This window comes from Oncorhynchus nerka, linkage group LG5, assembly GCF_034236695.1.
Source record: "Oncorhynchus nerka isolate Pitt River linkage group LG5, Oner_Uvic_2.0, whole genome shotgun sequence".
NCBI lineage: Eukaryota > Metazoa > Chordata > Actinopteri > Salmoniformes > Salmonidae > Oncorhynchus > Oncorhynchus nerka.
In genome coordinates, this window is record NC_088400.1 from 1,418,930 (window position 1) to 1,440,666 (window position 21,737).

The window sequence follows — 21,737 nt, forward strand, 5'->3', positions numbered from 1 at the left end:
ACTATATCTCTGTATTGTAACCTCTACTACTATATCTCTGTATTGTAACCTCTACTACTATATCTCTGTATTGTAACCTCTACTACTATATCTCTGTATTGTAACCTCTACTACTATATCTCTGTATTGTAACCTCTACTACTATATCTCTGTATTGTAACCTCTACTACTATATCTCTGTGTTGTACCTCTACTACTATAACCTCCCTATATCTCTGTATTGTAACTATATCTCTGTATTGTAACCTCTCTACTATATCTCTACCTCTACTACTATCTGTATTGTAACCTCTCTATATTTCTGTTGTGACCTCTACTGTATCTCTGTATTGTAACCTCTTCTACTATATCTCTGTATTGTAATCTACTACTATATCTCTGTATTGTAACCTCTTCTGTCTCTTATTGTGACCTCTACTACTATATCTCTGTATGTGACCTCTACTAATATCTCTACCTCTACTACTATATCTCTGTATTGTCTCTGTATTGTGACCTCTACTACTATATCTCTGTGTAACCTCTACTACTATATCTCTGTATTGTAACCTCTACTACTATATCTCTGTATTGTAACCTCTTCTACTATATCTCTGTATTGTAACCTCTACTACTATATCTCTGTATTGTCTCTGTATTGTAACCTCTACTACTATATCTCTGTATTGTGACCTCTACTACTGTATCTCTGTATTGTAGCCCCTTCTCTATATCTCTGTATTGTGACCTCTACTACTGTATCTCTGTATTGTAACCTCTACTACTATCTCTGTATTGTGACCTCTCTGTATTCTTATTGTAACCCTACTATATCTCTGTGACCTCTACTACTACTATATCTCTGTATTGTAACCTCTACTACTATATCTCTGTATCTACTACTATATCTCTGTATTGTGACCTACTATATCTCTGTATTGTAACCTCTTCTACTATATCTCCTCTTCTACTATATCTCTGTATTGTAACCTCTACTATACCCCTCTCTCTATATTGTAACCTCTCTACTATATCTCTGACCTCTACTACTATATCTCTGTATTGTAACCTCTACTACTATATCTCTATTGTAACCTCTTCTACTATATCTCTGTACTAACCTCTTCTACTATATCTCTGTGTGTAACCTCTTCTACTATAACCCCTTCTCTATATCTCTGTATCTCTGTTGTAACCTCTACTACTATATCTCTGTATTGTGACCTCTACTCTATCTCTACTACTATATCTCTACCTCTACTACTATATCTCTGTATTGTGACCTCTACTACTATATCTCTGTACCCCTTCTCTATGTAACCTACTATATCTCTGTATTGTACTGTATCTCTGTATTGTAACCTCTACTACTATATCTCTGACTCTACTACTATATCTCTTGTGTAACTCTACTACTATATCTCTGTATTGTAACCTCTACTACTATATCTCTGTATTGTCTCTGTATGACCTCTACTACTATATCTCTGTGTTGTAACCTCTACTATATCTCTGTATTGTAATATCTACTCTGTATTGTAACCTCTACTACTATATCTCTGTATTGTAACCTCTACTACTATATCTCTGTATTGTAACCTCTACTACTATATCTCTGTATTGTAACCTCTACTACTATCTCTGTATTGTAACCTCTACTACTATATCTCTGTATTGTAACCTCTACTACTATATCTCTGTAACTACTATATCTCTAACTCTACTACTATATCTCTATATCTACTACTATATTTCTGTTGTGACCTCCTCTATATTTCTACTACTATATCTCTGTATTGTAACCTCCTACTATATCTACTCTCTACTATATCTCTGTATTGTACCTCTTCTACTATATCTCTGTATTGTGACCTCTACTACTATATCTCTGTATTGTGACCTCTACTACTATATCTCTGTATTGTGACCTCTACTACTATATCTCTGTATTGTAACCTCTACTATATCTCTGTATTGTAACCTCTACTACTATATATTGTCTCTGTATTGTAACCTCTTCTACTATATCTGTATTGTGACCTCTCTACTATATCTCTATGACCTCTACTATCTCTGTGTGTAACCTCTACTACTATATCTCTGTATTGTAACCTCCTCTATATCTCTGTATTGTGACCTCTACTACTATATCTCTGTATTGTAACCTCTACTACTATATCTCTGTATTGTAACCTCTACTACTATATCTCTGTATTGTCTCTGTATTGTGACCTCTACTACTATATCTCTGTATTGTAACCTCTACTACTATATCTCTGTATTGTAACCCCTTCTCTATATCTCTATATTGTGACCTCTACTACTATATCTCTGTATTGTAACCTCTTCTACTATATCTCTATACCTCTACTACTATATCTCTGTATTGTAACCTCTACTACTATATCTCTGTATTGTAACCTCTACTACTATATCTGTATTGTCTCTGTATTGTAACTACTCTGTATTGTAACCTCTACTACTATATCTCTGTATTGTAACCTCTACTACTATATCTCTGTATTGTAACCCCTACTATATCTCTATATCTCTGTAACCTCTACTACTATATCTCTGTATTGTCTCTGTATCTACTACTATATCTCTGTATTGTAACCTCTACTACTATATCTCTGTATTGTAACCCCTACTACTATATCTCTGTATTGTAACCTCTACTACTATATCTCTGTATTGTAACCTCTACTACTATATCTCTGTATTGTGGCCCTACTACTATATCTCTGTATTGTAACCTCTACTACTATATCTCTGTATTGTGACCTCTTCTACTATATCTCTGTATTGTGACCTCTACTACTATATCTCTGTATTGTGACCTCTACTACTATATCTCTGTATTGTAACCTCTACTACTATATCTCTGTATTGTAACCTCTACTACTATATCTCTGTATTGTAACCCTACTACTATATCTCTAACCTCTACTACTATATCTCTGTATTGTAACCCCTTCTCTATATCTCTAACCTCTACTACTGTATCTCTGTATTGTAACCTCTTCTACTATATCTCTGTATTGTAACCTCTACTACTATATCTCTGTATTGTAACCTCTACTACTATATCTCTGTATTGTAACCCCTACTACTATATCTCTGTATTGTAACCTCTACTACTATATCTCTGTATTGTAACCTCTACTACTATATCTCTGTATTGTAACCCCTTCTCTATATCTCTGTATTGTGACCTCTACTACTATATCTCTGGATTGTCTCTGTATTGTAACCTCTACTACTGTATCTCTGTATTGTAACCCCTTCTCTATATCTCTGTATTGTAACCTCTACTACTGTATCTCTGTATTGTAACCTCTTCTACTATATCTCTGTATTGTAACCTCTACTACTATATCTCTGTATTGTGACCCCTTCTCTATATCTCTGTATTGTGACCTCTACTACTATATCTCTGTATTGTGACCTCTACTACTGTATCTCTGTATTGTAACCCCTTCTCTATATCTCTGTATTGTGACCTCTACTACTATATCTCTGTATTGTGACCTCTACTACTATATCTCTGTATTGTAACCTCTTCTACTATATCTCTATATTGTAACCTCTTCTACTATATCTCTGTATTGTGACCTCTACTACTATATCTCTGTATTGTAACCCCTTCTCTATATCTCTGTATTGTGACCTCTACTACTGTATCTCTGTATTGTGACCTCTACTACTATATCTCTGTATTGTGACCTCTACTACTATATCTCTGTATTGTAACCTCTACTACTGTATCTCTGTATTGTAACCTCTTCTCTATATCTCTGTATTGTGACCTCTACTACTGTATCTCTGTATTGTAACCTCTACTACTATATCTCTGTATTGTAACCTCTTCTACTATATCTCTGTATTGTAACCTCTTCTACTATATCTCTGTATTGTAACCTCTTCTACTATATCTCTGTATTGTAACCTCTTCTACTATATCTCTGTATTGTAACCTCTTCTACTATATCTCTGTATTGTAACCTCTTCTACTATATCTCTGTATTGTAACCTCTACTACTATATCTCTACTATATCTCTGTAACCTCTACTACTATATCTCTGTATTGTAACCCCTACTACTGTATCTCTGTATTGTAACCTCTACTACTATATCTCTGTATTGTCTCTGTATTGTGACCTCTACTACTATATCTCTGTATTGTAACCTCTACTACTATATCTCTGTATTGTAACCTCTACTACTATATCTCTGTATTGTAACCTCTTCTACTATATCTCTGTATTGTAACCTCTTCTACTATATCTCTGTATTGTAACCTCTTCTACTATATCTCTGTGTGCCAACCTCTACTACTATATCTCTGTATTGTAACCTCTTCTACTATATCTCTGTATTGTAACCTCTTCTACTATATCTCTGTATTGTAACCTCTACTACTATATCTCTGTATTGTAACCTCTCTACTATATCTCTGTATTGTAACCTCTTCTACTATATCTCTGTATTGTAACCTCTTCTACTATATCTCTGTATTGTAACCTCTTCTACTATATCTCTGTATTGTAACTATATCTCTGTATTGTAACCTCTTCTACTATATCTCTGTATTGTAACCTCTTCTACTATATCTCTGTATTGTAACCTCTTCTACTATATCTCTGTATTGTAACCCTCTCTCACTATATCTCTGTATTGTAACCTCTTCTACTATATCTCTGTATTGTAACCTCTTCTACTATATCTCTGAACTCTCTACTATATCTCTGTATTGTAACCCCTACTACTGTATCTCTGTATTGTAACCTCTACTACTATATCTCTGTATTGTCTCTGTATTGTGACCTCTACTACTATATCTCTGTATTGTAACCTCTTCTACTATATCTCTGTATTGTGACCTCTACTACTATATCTCTGTATTGTAACCTCTACTACTATATCTCTGTATTGTGACCTCTACTACTATATCTCTGTATTGTGACCTCTACTACTATATCTCTGTATTGTCTCTGTATTGTGACCTCTACTACTATATCTCTGTATTGTGACCTCTACTACTATATCTCTGTATTGTAACCTCTTCTACTATATCTCTGTATTGTAACCTCTTCTACTATATCTCTGTATTGTAACCTCTTCTACTATATCTCTGTATTGTAACCTCTACTACTATATCTCTGTATTGTGACCTCTACTACTATATCTCTGTATTGTGACCTCTACTACTATATCTCTGTATTGTCTCTGTATTGTAACCTCTACTACTATATCTCTGTATTGTAACCTCTACTACTATATCTCTGTATTGTAACCTCTTCTACTATATCTCTGTATTGTAACCTCTTCTACTATATCTCTGTATTGTAACCTCTTCTACTATATCTCTGTATTGTAACCTCTTCTACTATATCTCTGTATTGTAACCTCTTCTACTATATCTCTGTATTGTAACCTCTTCTACTATATCTCTGTATTGTAACCTCTTCTACTATATCTCTGTATGTGACCTCTTCTACTATATCTCTGTACTGTATTGTCTCTGACCCCTACTACTATATCTCTGTATTGTAACCTCTACTACTATATCTCTGTATTGTAACCTCTACTACTATATCTCTGTATTGTAACCTCTACTACTATATCTCTGTATTGTAACCTCTACTACTATATCTCTGTATTGTAACCTCTACTACTATATCTCTGTATTGTGACCTCTACTACTGTATCTCTGTATTGTCTCTGTATTGTGACCTCTACTACTATATCTCTGTATTGTGACCTCTACTACTATATCTCTGTATTGTAACCTCTACTACTATATCTCTGTATTGTAACCCCTACTACTGTATCTCTGTATTGTAACCTCTACTACTATATCTCTGTATTGTAACCTCTACTACTATATCTCTGTATTGTGACCTCTACTACTATATCTCTGTATTGTCTCTGTATTGTGACCTCTACTACTATATCTCTGTATTGTAACCTCTACTACTATATCTCTGTATTGTAACCCCTACTACTGTATCTCTGTATTGTAACCTCTACTACTATATCTCTGTATTGTAACCTCTTCTACTATATCTATGTATTGTAACCTCTACTACTATATCTCTGTATTGTAACCCCTACTACTGTATCTCTGTATTGTAACCTCTACTACTATATCTCTGTATTGTAACCTCTACTACTATATCTCTGTATTGTAACCTCTTCTACTATATCTCTGTATTGTAACCCCTACTACTATATCTCTGTATTGTGACCTCTACTACTATATTTCTGTATTGTAACCTCTACTACTATATCTCTGTATTGTAACCTCTACTACTATATCTCTGTATTGTAACCTCTACTACTATATCTCTGTATTGTAACCTCTACTACTATATCTCTGTATTGTAACCTCTACTACTATATCTCTGTATTGTGACCTCTACTACTGTATCTCTGCCGCTAGCTGCTCTACCGTATCTAGATATATGCTGCCCCAGCCTGTTCAGTGTTTCTCCTCTGTGCTGCTGAGTGCTGTAATTAAAGAGTGGTAGAGTCCAGGGAGATGAGAGGAGCGGAGGAGAGAGATGGGCACTCTGGGCTATAAGACTGATTGCTTTTCATGGCCACCGGGAGAGAGAAATAGGGGAGGGAGAGAGAGAGAGAGAGAACCACAGCATCCATGAGGGTCTGAACCAGGCTGACTGCCCTGTAGAGAGAGAGAACCAGGCTGACTGCCCTGTAAGAGAGAAAACCAGGCTGACTCTGCCCTGTGGAGAGAGAGAACCAGGCTGACTGCCCTGTAAGAGAGAGAACCAGGCTGACTCTGCCCTGTGGAGAGAGAGAACGAGGCTGACTGCCCTGTAGAGAGAGAACCAGGCTGACTGCCCTGTAGAGAGAGAGAACCAGGCTGACTGCCCTGTAAGAGAGAGAACCAGGCTGACTGCCCTGTAGAGAGAGAACCAGGCTGACTGCCCTGTACGAGAGAGAACCAGGCTGACACTGCCCTTTGGAGAGAGAGAACCAGGCTGACTGCCCTGTAGAGAGAGAACCAGGCTGACTGCCCTGTAAGAGAGAGAACCAGGCTGACTGCCCTGTAGAGAGAGAACCAGGCTGACTGCCCTGTAAGAGAGAACCAGGCTGACTGCCCTGTGGAGAGAGAGAGAACCAGGCTGACTGCCCTGTGGAGAGAGAGAGAACCAGGCTGACTGCCCTGTGGAGAGAGAGAGAACCAGGCTGACTGCCCTGTGGAGTGAGAGAACCAGGCTGACTCTGCACTGTGGAGAGAGAGAACGAGGCTGACTGCCCTGTAGAGAGAGAACCAGGCTGACTGCCTTGTAGAGAGAGAACCAGGCTGACTGCCCTGTGGAGTGAGAGAACCAGGCTGACTCTGCCCTGTGGAGAGAGAGAACCAGGCTGACTGCCCTGTAGAGAGAGAACCAGGCTGACTGCCCTGTAGAGAGAGAACCAGGCTGACTGCCCTGTGGAGTGAGAGAACCAGGCTGACTGCCCTGTGTAGAGAGAGAACGAGGCTGACTGCCCTGTAGAGAGAGAACCAGGCTGACTGCCCTGTAGAGAGAGAACCAGGCTGACTGACCTGTGGAGTGAGAGAACCAAGCTGACTCTGCCCTGTAGAGAGAGAACCAGGCTGACTGCCCTGTAGGGAGAGAACCAGGCTGACTGCCCTGTGTAGAGAGAGAACGAGGCTGACTGCCCTGTGTAGAGAGAGAACCAGGCTGACTGCCCTGTGGAGTGAGAGAACCAGGCTGACTGCCCTGTGTAGAGAGAGAACGAGGCTGACTGCCCTGTGTAGAGCGAGAACCAGGCTGACTGCCCTGTGTAGAGAGAGAACGAGGCTGACTGCCCTGTGTAGAGAGAGAACCAGGCTGACTGCCCTGTGTAGAGAGAGAACAAACCGGTGCGCCTGGCACCTACTACCATGCCCCGTTCAAAGGCACTTATATCTTTTGTCTTGCCCTCTGAATAGCACACATACGCAATACATGTCTCAAGGCTTAAAGATCCTTCTTTAACCACCTGTCTCCTCCCCTTCATCTACACTAATTGAAGTGGATTTAACCACTAAGGGATCATAGCTTTCACCTGGTCATGGAAAAATCAGGGGTTCCTAATGTTTTGTACACTCAGTGTATATACACAGACAGGGGGGTCTGAAGTTATTGACACCGTTGACAAAGATCAGCAATAGTGACTGTATAGAACCACTGACCAATAACAGGGGAGGTTAGCATGTCTTGGGGATATGATCTTTGTTCCTCACCATTACCAATAACAGGGGAGGTTAGCATGTCTTGGGGATATGATCTTTGTTCCTCACCATTACCAATAACAGGGGAGGTTAGCATGTCTTGGGGATATCATCTTTGTTCCTCACCATTACCAATAACAGGGGAGGTTAGCATGTCTTGGGGATATGATCTTTGTTCCTCACCATTACCAATAACAGAGGAGGTTAGCATGTCTTGGGGATATGATCTTTGTTCCTCACCATTACCAATAACAGGGGAGGTTAGCATGTCTTGGGGATATGATATTTGTTCCTCACCACTGACCAATAACAGGGGAGGTTAGCATGTCTTGGGGATATGATCTTTGTTCCTCACCATTACCAATAACAGGGGAGGTTAGCATGTCTTGGGGATATGATATTTGTTCCTCACCACTGACCAATAACAGGGGAGGTTAGCATGTCTTGGGGATATGATCTTTGTTCCTCACCATTACCAATAACAGGGGAGGTTAGCATGTCTTGGGGATATGATCTTTGTTCCTCACCATTACCAATAACAGGGGAGGTTAGCATGTCGTGGGGATATGATCTTTGACCCTTTGTAACTTTCTCATTCATCATTATTCACGGTTCATTCAGGATTATTCGTAATCATGGTAGCATCCACATTAATGTAGATTTGTTTAGAAACTATTCTTATTTACAATAAAAGTGTTTACAAAAGAACACAATACATTATGTACCATTCAATTATATATATATATATATATTATATTTGTAACGGTTCTCTTGTGGTGAAGGAGAGTCGGACCAAAACACAGCGTGTAGATCCATGTTTAATCAAACAAATGTGAAACACGAAATAAACACAAACACTACAAAACCAATAAACGTAATGAAAACCGAAACAGCCTATACTTGTCAACTAAACACAGCGACAGGAACAAGGACACTAAGGACAATCACCCACGAAAAGAATATGGCTGTCTAAATATGGTTCCCAATCAGAGACAACGATAACCACTTGCCTCTGATTGAGAACCACTCCAGACAGCCATAGACTTTCCTAGAACACCCTACTAAGCTACAATCCCACTAACATACACATCAAAACCTCCAGACAAAACACACCACAATACAAAAACTCCATGCCACACCCTGGCCTGACCCAATACATGAAGATAAACACAAAATACTTAGACCAGGGCGTGACAGAACCCCCCCCCAAGGTGCGGACTCCCGAACGCACCTCAAAACAATAGGGAGGGTCCGGGTGGGTGTCTGTCCATGGTGGCGGCTCCGGCGCGGGACGTGGAACCCACTCAGTCCATGTCTTAGTCCCCTCTCCTCGCGTCCCTGGATAGACCACCCTCGCCGCCGACCATGGCCTAGTAGTCCTCACCCAGAACCCCACTGGACTGAGGAGCAGATCGGGACTGAAGGACAGCTCGGGACTGAGGGGAAGCTCGGGAGTGAGAGAAAGCTCGGGACTGAGGGGAAGCTCGGGAGTGAGAGAAAGCTCGGGAGTGAGAAAGCTCGGGAGTGAAAGCTCGGGAGTGAGAGAAAGCTCGGGAGTGAGAGGAAGTTCAGGAGTGAGAGGAAGTTCAGGAGTGAGAGGAAGCTCAGGCAGGTTGATGGATCTACCAGATCCTGGCTGGCTGGTGGTTCCGGCAGATCCTGGCTGACTGGCGGATCCTGGCTGACTAGCAGATCTGGCAGATCCTGGCCGACTGGCGGATCCTGGCCGACTGGCAGATCCTGGCCGACTGGCACTACTGGCGGATCCTGGCCGACTGGCACTACTGGCGGATCCTGGCCGACTGGTGGATCTAACTGATCCTGACAGACTGGCGACGCTGGGCAGACTGGCGGCGCTGGGCAGACTGGCGGCGCTGGGCAGACTGGCGGCTCCTTGCAGACTGACATCTCCTTGCAGACTGGCAGCTCCTTGCAGACTGACAGCTCCTTGCAGACTGACAGCTCCTTGCAGACTGACAGCTCCTTGCAGACTGACAGCTCTGGCTGCTTCATTTAGACTGACAGCTCTGGCTGCTCCTTGCAGACTGGCATCTCCATGCAGACTGGCAGCTCCTTGCAGACTGGCAGCTCCTTGCAGACTGGCAGCTCTGGCTGCTCCATGCAGACTGACAGCTCTGGCTGCTCCATGCAGACTGACAGCTCTGGCTGCTCCATGCAGACTGACAGCTCTGGCTGCTCCATGCAGACTGGCAGCTCTGGCTGCTCCATGCAGACTTGCAGCTCCATGCAGGCTGGCAGCTCTGGCTGCGCTAAACAGGCGGGAGGCTCCGGCAGTGCAGGAGAGGAGAAAGGCTCTGGCTGCGCTAAACAGGCGGGAGGCTCCGGCAGCGCTGTAGAGGAGGAAGGCTCTGGCTGCGCTGAACAGGCGGGAGGCTCCGGCAGCGCTGTAGAGGAGAAAGGCTCTGGCTGCGCTAAACAGGCAGGAGTCTCCAGCAGCGCAGGAGAGGAGAAAAGCGCTGGCTGCGCTGAACAGGCGAGGCGCACTGAAGGCCTGGTGTGTGGTGCTGGAACTGGTGGTACTGGATCGAGAACACGCACAGGAAGCCTGGTGCGGGGAGCTGCTACCGGAGGGCTGGAGTGTGGAGGTGGCACAGGATGGGCTAGACCGTGAAGGCGTACTGGAGATCTTGAGAGCAGTGTTGGCACAGGACGTGCAAGGCTAGGGATGTGCACAGGAGGCCTGGTGCGTGAGGCTGGCACCAACTTCACCAGCCGACTAACACGCACCTCAGGACGAGTATGGAGCGCTAACCCAGGTGCCATCAAATCCCCGACACGTTCCGTCGGGCGAATTCCATGCAAAAAGCACCAACACAGCAACTCCCTCATTTCTCTCTCCTCCAATTTCCCCAATAACTCCTTCACAGTCTCTGTTTCGCTCACCTCCAACACCGGCTCTGGTTCTGGTCTCCTCACGATAAACAGGGAGAGTTGGCTCAGGTCTGACTCCTGACTCTGCCACACTCTCCCCCCAAGACATTTTTGGGGCTGATTCTCAGGCTTCCATCCGCTACGCCGTGCTGCCTCCTCATATCTGCGCCTCTCAGCTTTCGCTGCCTCCAGTTCTTCCTTGGGGAGGAGATATTCTCCAGGCTGAGCCCAGGGTCCTTTACCTTCCAGTTCTTCCTCCCAAGTCCATTTATCCAGGTGGTGCAGCCTCTCCTGCAGCTGCTGCTGCTGCTGCTGCTGCTGCTGCTCCTGCTGCTGCTCCTGCCTCTGTTGCCTCTCCTGTGGCTCCTGCCTGTTGACACGCTGCTTGGTCCGTTGGTGGTGGGTGATTCTGTAACGGTTTTCTAGGTGTGGTGAAGGAGAGTCGGACCAAAACACAGCGTGTAGATTGCGATCCATGTTTAATCAAACAAATGTGAAACACGAAATAAACACAAACACTACAAAACAAATAAACGTAATGAAAACCGAAACAGCCTATACTTGTCAACTAAACACAGAGACAGGAACAAGGACACTAATGACAATCACCCACGACAAACTCAAAGAATTTGGCTGTCTAAATATGGTTCCCAATCAGAGACAACGATAAACACCTGCCTCTGATTGAGAACCACTTCAGACAGCCATAGACTTTGCTAGATAACCCACTAAGCTACAATCCCAATACCAACACCAAAACCCCAAGACAAAACACACCACAATACAAAAACTCCATGCCACACCCTGGCCTGCCCCAATACATGAAGAAAAACACAAAATACTTAGACCAGGGCGTGACAATATTAGGCACAAAATAATCTGAAACGATCTGCAAAATGCATCCTAAAAGCCTGATGTATTTAATTTTTATTATGTTTTATTTATTTAACCTTTATTTAACTAGGCAAGTCGGTTAAATAACAAATTCTTATTTACACCGACGGCCTAGATTAACAGATTTACACTGTTCTGTTTTGCCTCTTGGCTAGAGATTTAATTGTGGTCCTCTGTAACTCAGTTGGCATGGCATATGCGTGTAACACTAGGATTGTGGGTTTGATTCCAGGGCCCACTCATAATGTACGCAGAATGACTGTGTCTTTGGAGAAAGACAGTGGGATCCACTCTTGATAAAGATTGTATAAATAAATAATGCAAATACTCAGCTGTAGTGTACATTTAAAAAATAATAATAGGTAAATTAAATGTTATACTAATACAAGAAAGAGATTTTCTTTATAAAACAAGTAATATTATTTTTCTCAAAAAGTTATGGGTCAATAATATTGACCCCCCCCCAAAAGATTATTAGAAATCAAGTTGTCAAGGGTTAAGTATTTGGTCCCAAATTCCAAGCAAGCAATGACTACTACTTAGGTCTCTCTTTATGTAGTGTTGTCGTTGTCTCTTATGTCGTGATGTGTGTTTTGTCCTATATTTATTTATTTTTAATTTTTAATCCCAGCCCCCGTCCTAGCAGGAGGCCTTTTGCCTTTCTGGTAGGCCGTCATTGGAAACAAGAATTTGTTCTTAACTGACTTGCCTAGTTAAATAAAGGTTATACATGTCTTTCTGAATAATTCCCCATTCTAGAAATGTGTGTCGGTAATAGATTCAGGCAGGGCGGTTATGAATCACAAACAGACCAATCAGAAATGCATTACTGTAAGAGCTGTCCTCTGATTAGTCTAAATCACAAACAGACCAATCACTGGAAAGCTCTGTCTCAACACTCTGACATGGCCTCTGTTCTTCTCCTCTCTAGAAGGTCTGAGCTCTGCTGTCCTCTGTTCTTCTCCTCTCTAGGTCTAGTCTCAACACTCTGACAGCCTCTCATTCTTCTTCTCACTGGAATGGCTGAGCTCTGTCTCAACACTCTGATTGGAGCTCTGGACAGTTCTTCTCCTCCAGACTGAGCTCTGACTGACATGGTCTCTCCCTTCACTGGAAGGTCTGAGCTCTGTCTCAACACTCTGAGGTCTGAGCTCTGTCTCAACACTGACATGGTCTCTCGTTCTTCTCCTCTCTAGAAGGTCTGAGCTCTGTCTCAACACTGACATGGCCTCTCGTTCTTCTCCTCTCTAGAAGGTCTGAGCTCTGTCTCAACACTGACATGGCCTCTCGTTCTTCTCCTCTCTAGAAGGTCTGAGCTCTGTCTCAACACTCTGACATTGCCTCTCGTTCCTGTCCTCTTCTCCGCTCACCATGTACATATTCACATTCACAACATGACTGCTAGGAGCAGAGAGGGAGCAGCTAGATGACAGGGCTGGAAGCTAATTGGTGTACCAGGATGTGAACTCTCCTGGTCTGTCCTGATCCTGTCCTGATCCTGTTCTGATCCTGTCCTGATCCTGTCCTGATCCTGTCTTGTTCTGATCCTGATCCTGATCCTGATCCTGTCCTGATCCTGTTCTGATTCTGTCCTTATTCTGTCCTGATCCTGTTCTGTCCTGATCCTGTTCTGATCTTGTCCTGATCCTGTCCTGATCCTGTCTTGTTCTGATCCTGTTCTGATCCTGTCCTGATCCTGTCCTGGTCCTGTTCTGATCCTGTCCTGATCCTGTCCTGATCCTGTCCTGATCCTGATCCTGTTCTGATCCTGTCCTGATCTTGTTCTGTGTTTTTGTTACTGTCTACACAGACAGGTGGGGAACAACTCTGGATTCTAGTCTATGTACCAGTAGCTTGGACCATGTTAGTTTGTTGGTGATGTGGGACACTAAGGAACTTGAAGCTCTCAACCTGCTCCACTGCAGCCCTGTCGATGAGAATAGGGGCGTGCTCGGTCCTCTTTTTCCTGTAGTCCACAATCATCTCCTTTGTCTTGATCACGTTGAGGGAGAGGTTGTTCCCCTGGCACCACATGGCCAGGTCTCTGACCTCCTCCCTATAGGATGTCTCATCGTTGTCAGTGATCAGGCCTACCACTGTCGTCAGCAAACTTAATGATGGTGCTGGAGTCATGCCTGGCCATACCACTGCTGTCTAATTTGGCAAACTTAATGAGTTGGAGTCGTGCCTGGCCGTGCAGTCATGAGTGAACAGGGAGTACAGGAGGGGACTGATCACGCACCCCTGAGGGGCCCCTGTGTTGAGGATCCGCATGGCGGATGTGTTGTTACCTACCCTTACCACCTGGGGACGGCCCGTCAGCAAGTCCAGGAGCCAGTTGCAGAGGGAGGTGTTTAGTCCCAGAGTCCTTAGCTTATTGGTGAGTTTTGAGGGCACTATGGTGTTGAACGCTGAGCTGTAGTCAATAAATAGCATTCTCACATAGGTGTTCCTTTTGTCCAGGTGTGAAAGGGCAGTGTGGATTGCAATAGAGACTGCATCATCTGTGGATCTGTTTGGGCGGTATGCAAATTGGAGTGGGTCTAGGGTTTCTGGGATAATGGGGTTGATGTGAGCCATGACCAGCCTTTCAAAGCTCTTCATGGCTACAGATGTGACTGCTTACAGGTCAGTAGTCATTTAGGCAGGTTACCTTAGTGTTCTTGGGCACATTTAGTATGGTGGTCTGCTTGAAACATGTTGGTATTACAGACTCAGACAGTGAGAGGATGGAAATGTCACTGAAGACACTAGCTAGTTGATCTGCGCATGCTCGCAGTACACATCCTGGTAATCTGTCTGACCCTGCGACCTTGTGAATGTTGACCTGTTTAAAGGTCTTACTTACGTCGGCTGCAGAGAGCGTGATCACACAGTCTTCCGGAACAGCTGGTGCTCTCATGCATGTTTCAGTGTTATTTGCCTCGAAGCAAGTATGGAAGTAGTTTAGCTTGTATGGTAGGCTCGTGTCACTGGGCAGCTCTTGTCTGTGCTTCCCTTTGTAGTCTGTAATGGTTTGCAAGCCCTGCCACATCCGACGAGCATCGGAGCCGGTGTAGTGGAATGGGGACGACGTCATCAATGCACTTATTGATGAAGCCAATGACTGATGTGGTGTACACCTCAATGCCATCGGAAAAATTAGGGAACATATTACAGTCTCTGCTAGTAAAACAGTCCTGTATCTTAGCATCTGCTTCATCTGACCACTTTTTTATTGATCTAGTCACTGGTGCTTCCTGTTTTAATGTTTGCTTGTAAGCAGAAGTCAGGAGGATAGAATTATGGTCAGATTTTCCAAATGGAGGGCGAGGGGGAGCTTTGTATGCGTCTCTGTGTGTGGTGTAAAGGTCGTCCAGAGTTTTTTTCCCCCTCTGGTTTCACATTTAACAGGCTGATAGAAATTTGGTAAAATAGATTGAAGTTTCCCTGCATTAAAGTCCCCGGCCACTAGGAGCGCCGCCTCTGGATGAGCGTTTTCTTCTTTGCTTATGCCGGAATACAGCTCATTCAATGCTGTCTTAGTGCCAGCCTCTGTGGTGGTATGTAAACAGCTATAAAAAAATACAGATGAAAACTCTCTAGGTAGATGGTGTGGTCTACAGCTTATCATGAGATACTCTACCTCAGGCGAGCAATAGCTTGAGACTTCCTTAGATATCGTGCACCAGCTGTTATTTACCTAAATACATAGTCCGCCGCCCCTTGTCTTACCAGACGCCACTGTTCTATCCTGCCGGTACAGCGTATAACCAGCCAGCTGTATGTTGATAGTGTCGTCATTCAGCCACGACTCCGTGAAGCATAAGATATTACAGTTGAATTAAACGGATAGTTCAGTTTTGAATGTCCCGTTGGTAGTTTAATCTTCCGCGTAGGTCATCGATTTTATTCTCCAAAGATTGCCCGTTTGCTAGCAGAATGGAAGGAAGTGGGGGTTTATTAGATCGCCCTCTGGACCCTTTTTCTTCGGATCCTCTTCACACAAATCACGGGGATCTGGGCCTGTTCCCGAGAAAGCAGTATATCTTTCGCGGCGGGCTCGTCAGACTTGTTAAAGGAAAAAAAGGATTCTGCCAGACCGTGATGAGCAATCACAGTCCTAATGTCCAGAAGTAATTTTCGGTCATAAGAGATGGTAGCGGCAACATTATGTCAAAAATAAGTAAGAAACAAAGCTACTGTCACGCCCTGGCCATAGAGAGGCTTTTTATTTTCTATTTTGGTTAGGCCAGGGTGTGACTAGGGTGGGCATTCTATGTCATTTTTTCTATGTTTTGTATTTCTATGTCTTGGCCTGGTATGGTTGTCAATCAGGGACAGCTGTCTATCGTTGTCTCTGATTGAGAACCATACTTAGGTACCTTTTTTCCCCCACCTGTTTTGTAGGAAGTTAATTTTGTCTTTGTTCAGGGCACATGGCCCAAAGCTTCACGGTTTTGTTCTTTGTTTTGTCGGCATCATTTTTAAAGAAAATGACCACACTGCACCTTGGTTCAGTCCTTCAGCCGACCGTGACAGCTACAAACAACGCAAATAAATCAACAAACAAAACAACACAATCGGTTGGGGGCGTAAAACGCCTTCTTCTCCGGTGCCATTTTATCATCCATAACCGTGTGTGTGTGAGGTATACTTTTCTTTCAAAGAAGAATTGTATAACTCTACCAAGAATCACTATGTGTGACCCTGATTTAGCCCACTGCAGTAAAAGGTTAAAGTCAGAGAGAGATCTAGCCAAGGCTAGCAGCTGTTCCTGATTTAGCCCACTGCAGTAAAAGGTTAAAGTCAGAGAGAGATCTAGCCAAGGCTAGCAGCTGTTCCTGATTTAGCCCACTGCAGTAAAAAGTTAAAGTCAGAGAGAGATCTAGCCAAGGCTAGCAGCTGTTCCTGATTTAGCCCTCCAGTAAATTGTGTGTCATTTGACTATGACTATAATTACTCCCCTTCCTTCTTACACTGGGCTATCCCTTTAATGACTGTGTCCCCTTCCAACTTTCACTGTGATATCCCTTTAATGACTGTGTCCCTTCCAACTTTAATTGACTCCCCTTCCTTCTTACACTGGGCTATCCCTTTAATGACTGTGTCCCCTTCCAACTTTCACTGGGATATCCCTTTAATGACTGTGTCCCCTTCCTACTTTCACTGGGCTATCCCTTTAATGACTGTGTCCCCTTCCTTCTTACACTGGGCTATCCCTTTAATGACTGTGTCCCCTTCCTTCTTACACTGGGCTATCCCTTTAATGACTGTGTCCCCTTCCTACTTTCACTGGGATATCCCTTTAATGACTGTGTCCCCTTCCTACTTTCACTGGGATATCCCTTTAATGACTGTGTCCCCTTCCTACTTACATCCCTAATGGCTATCCCTTTTGGGATATCCCTTTAATGACTGTGTCCCCTTCCTACTTTCACTGGGATATCCCTTTAATGACTGTGTCCCCTTCCTACTTACACTGGGCTATCCCTTTAATGACTGTGTCCCCTTCCTTCTTTCACTGGCCTCACAAAGAGTTAATACAACACAACAGTGAAAAAAAATCCAAAATCAAATTAATCTGAAAACAATTAACCCTGTCAACACCAAACAGTAATTTAAGGCACCTTTCACCCAAATGTCCTTACCCTGTAAGCAGTCTATGGTATGACAGCAACCCATGCTTTTGGTTTGTTTACCTTTCCAATGCTACTTTTTTACCATTTGTGGCACCAATCCAATGCATGTCAATAGTTTATTGCGCTTCATGTCAGAAGCTGTCTGTTTTTCTATGCATTACAAGCATTTCGCTGCACCTACAATAACATCTTCAAATCTGTCTACAAGACCAATAAACTTTGATTTGATTTCATGTTTCCTGTTGCAACTTGTAATGAACCCGATTGGATTGACTTTATCTGCAACTGCTCTTCTCTTTCATTTAAAAACAGCATTTAATAACAGAGGATTTAAATGTAATTTGGGGAGTAGCTGGTTTAATGTAGCCCCATGTAAGGTCCGTGTGGCAGCCAGCATCTGGCCCACCTCTGGACTGGGGACCTGGCGGGAACTCAGCATCTGGCCCACCTCTGGACTGGGGACCTGGCGGGAACTCAGCATCTGGCCCACCTCTGGACCGGGGACCTAGGTGGGAACTCAGCATCTGGCCCACCTCTGGACCGGGGACCTGGCGGGAACTCAGCATCTGGCCCACCTCTGGACCGGGGACCTGGCGGGAACTCAGCATCTGGCCCACCTCTGGACCGGGGACCTGGCGGGAACTCAGCATCTGGCCCACCTCTGGACTGGGGACCTGGCGGGAACTCAGCATCTGGCCCACCTCTGGACCGGGGACCTGGCGGGAACTCAGCATCTGGCCCACCTCTGGACCGGGGACCTGGCGGGAACTCAGCATCTGGCCCACCTCTGGACTGGGGACCTGGCGGGAACTCAGCATCTGGCCCACCTCTGGACTGGGGACCTGGCGGGAACTCAGCATCTGGCCCACCTCTGGACTGGGGACCTGGCGGGAACTCAGCATCTGGCCCACCTCTGGACCGGGGGACCTGGCGGGAACTCAGCATCTGGCCCACCTCTGGACTGGGGACCTGGCGGGAACTCAGCATCTGGCCCACCTCTGGACTGGGGACCTGGCGGGAACTCAGCATCTGGCCCACCTCTGGACTGGGGACCTGGCGGGAACTCAGCATCTGGCCCACCTCTGGACTGGGGACCTGGCGGGAACTCAGCATCTGGCCCACCTCTGGACCGGGGACCTGGCGGGAACTCAGCATCTGGCCCACCTCTGGACTGGGGACCTGGCGGGGGCCCACCTCTGGACTGGGGACCTGGCGGGAACTCAGCATCTGGCCCACCTCTGGACTGGGGACCTGGCGGGAACTCAGCATCTGGCCCACCTCTGGACTGGGGACCTGGCGGGAACTCAGCATCTGGCCCACCTCTGGACTGGGGACCTGGCGGGAACTCAGCATCTGGCCCACCTCTGGACTGGGGACCTGGCGGGAACTCAGCATCTGGCCCACCTCTGGACCGGGGACCTGGCGGGGAACTCAGCATCTGGCCCACCTCTGGACTGGGGACCTGGCGGGGAACTCAGCATCTGGCCCACCTCTGGACTGGGGACCTGGCGGGAACTCAGCATCTGGCCCACCTCTGGACGGGGGACCTGGTGGGAACTCAGCATCTGGCCCACCTCTGGACTGGGGACCTGGCGGGAACTCAGCATCTGGCCCACCTCTGGACTGGGGACCTGGCGGGAACTCAGCATCTGGCCCACCTCTGGACCGGGACCTGGCGGGAACTCAGCATCTGGCCCACCTCTGGACCGGGGGACCTGGCGGGAACTCAGCATCTGGCCCACCTCTGGACTGGGGACCTGGCGGGAACTCAGCATCTGGCCCACCTCTGGACTGGGGACCTGGCGGGAACTCAGCATCTGGCCCACCTCTGGACCGGGGACCTGGCGGGAACTCAGCATCTGGCCCACCTCTGGACTGGGGACCTGGCGGGAACTCAGCATCTGGCCCACCTCTGGACCGGGGGACCTGGCGGGAACTCAGCATCTGGCCCACCTCTGGACTGGGGACCTGGCGGGAACTCAGCATCTGGCCCACCTCTGGACCGGGGACCTGGCGGGAACTCAGCATCTGGCCCACCTCTGGACTGGGGACCTGGCGGGAACTCAGCATCTGGCCCACCTCTGGACTGGGGACCTGGCGGGAACTCAGCATCTGGCCCACCTCTGGACTGGGGGACCTGGCGGGAACTCAGCATCTGGCCCACCTCTGGACTGGGGACCTGGCGGGAACTCAGCATCTGGCCCACCTCTGGACTGGGGACCTGGCGGGAACTCAGCATCTGGCCCACCTCTGGACTGGGGGACCGGGGACCTGGCGGGAACTCAGCATCTGGCCCACCTCTGGACTGGGGACCTAGGTGGGAACTCAGCATCTGGCCCACCTCTGGACTGGGGACCTGGCGGGAACTCAGCATCTGGCCCACCTCTGGACCGGGGACCTAGGTGGGAACTCAGCATCTGGCCCACCTCTGGACTGGGGACCTGGCGGGAACTCAGCATCTGGCCCACCTCTGGACCGGGGACCTGGCGGGAACTCAGCATCTGGCCCACCTCTGGACTGGGGACCTGGCGGGAACTCAGCATCTGGCCCACCTCTGGACCGGGGACCTGGCGGGAACTCAGCATCTGGCCCACCTCTGGACCGGGGACCTGGCGGGAACTCAGCATCTGGCCCACCTCTGGACTGGGGACCTGGCGGGGAACTCAGCATCTGGCCCACCTCTGGACCGGGGACCTGGCGGGAACTCAGCATCTGGCCCACCTCTGGACCGGGGACCTGGCGGGAACTCAGCATCTGGCCCACCTCTGGACCGGGGACCTGGCGGGGAACTCAGCATCTGGCCCACCTCTGGACTGGGGACCTGGCGGGAACTCAGCCTGGCCCACCTCTGGACCGGGACCTGGGAACTCAGCATCTGGCCCATTGTCTTGTACCGGGACCTGGCGGGAACTCAGCATCTGGCCCACCTCTGGACTGGGGATCATTTTGCAGTGTGTGGGCCAGCATCTGGCCCACCTCTGGACGGTGTGGGACTTTCCATAATTAATATAGACTAAATATGAATTATATTATTATTCCATGCATCTACACAGAGCTCCTCTCTGGGGACCAGAGGAGAGAAGGGTTTTCCTCCCAACGCTTTAATATCAATTACCTTGACTACCTCTCAGTTCTAATGCTCTCCTCTGTACCTCCTTCTTCCGGGGAACTTCTGTTCTGCCCACTTCTGGATTCCGGGACTTTTACCGGGAACTCATTCTCTGGCCCTACCTCTGTTCAGGGGACCTCTCGGGGAACCAGCATCTGGCCCATTCTCTGGACTGGGGACCTGTTCTGAACTCAGCATCTGGCCCACCTCTGGACTGGGGGACCGGGGACCTGGCGGGAACTCAGCATCTGGCCCACCTCTGGACCGGGGACCTAGGTGGGAACTCGCTCCTACTTATCTCTACTCCTCTTTTCTTGTTCTCTACCTCTCTCTACCACCTCTCTCCTACCTCTCTCCTGTGCTTCATGGTGGGAACCAGACTGTAAGGGCGTAACTGGTGGCAGTGCTTCATGGTGGGAACCAGACTGCAAGGGCGTAACTTGTGGCAGTGCTTCATGGTGGTGGGAACCAGACTGTAAGGGCGTAACTGGTGGCAGTGCTTCATGGTGGTGGGAACCAGACTGTAAGGGCGTAACTGGTGGCAGTGCTTCATGGTGGGAACCAGACTGTAAGGGCGTAACTGGTGGCAGTGCTTCATGGTGGGAACCAGACTGTAAGGGCGTAACTGGTGGCAGTGCTTCATGGTGGTGGGAACCAGACTGTAAGGGCGTAACTGGTGGCAGTGCTTCATGGTGGGAACCAGACTGTAAGGGCGTAACTGGTGGCAGTGCTTCATGGTGGGAACCAGACTGTAAGGGCGTAACTGGTGGCAGTGCTTCATGGTGGGAACCAGACTGTAAGGGCGTAACTGGTGGCAGTGCTTCATGGTGGGAACAAGACTGTAAGGGCGTAACTGGTGGCAGTGCTTCATGGTGGGAACCAGACTGTAAGGGCGTAACTGGTGGCAGTGCTTCATGGTGGGAACCAGACTGTAAGGGCGTAACTGGTGGCAGTGCTTCATGGTGGGAACCAGACTGTAAGGGTGTAACTGGT

The 21,737-nt window shown here is 46.6% G+C and overlaps 2 protein-coding genes across 2 annotated transcripts; both read right to left on the reverse strand.

Annotated features, from left to right (window-relative positions):
• Positions 1 to 16,518: 16,518 nt before the first annotated feature.
• On the reverse strand, positions 16,519 to 18,904 carry LOC135571840 (proline-rich protein 2-like). Its single transcript, XM_065019010.1, has 3 exons — positions 18,590 to 18,904; positions 18,042 to 18,546; positions 16,519 to 16,535 (listed from the first exon to the last, which is right to left on the reverse strand). The coding sequence occupies exons 1-3, from the start codon at positions 18,902 to 18,904 to the stop codon at positions 16,519 to 16,521; spliced, it is 837 nt and encodes a 278-aa protein (XP_064875082.1).
• Positions 18,905 to 19,023: 119 nt separating this feature from the next.
• On the reverse strand, positions 19,024 to 20,580 carry LOC135571841 (proline-rich protein 2-like). Its single transcript, XM_065019011.1, has 4 exons — positions 20,399 to 20,580; positions 20,062 to 20,278; positions 19,589 to 20,018; positions 19,024 to 19,547 (listed from the first exon to the last, which is right to left on the reverse strand). Exons 1-4 carry the CDS (start codon positions 20,578 to 20,580, stop codon positions 19,024 to 19,026), a joined length of 1,353 nt encoding a protein of 450 aa, XP_064875083.1.
• Positions 20,581 to 21,737: the final 1,157 nt, after the last annotated feature.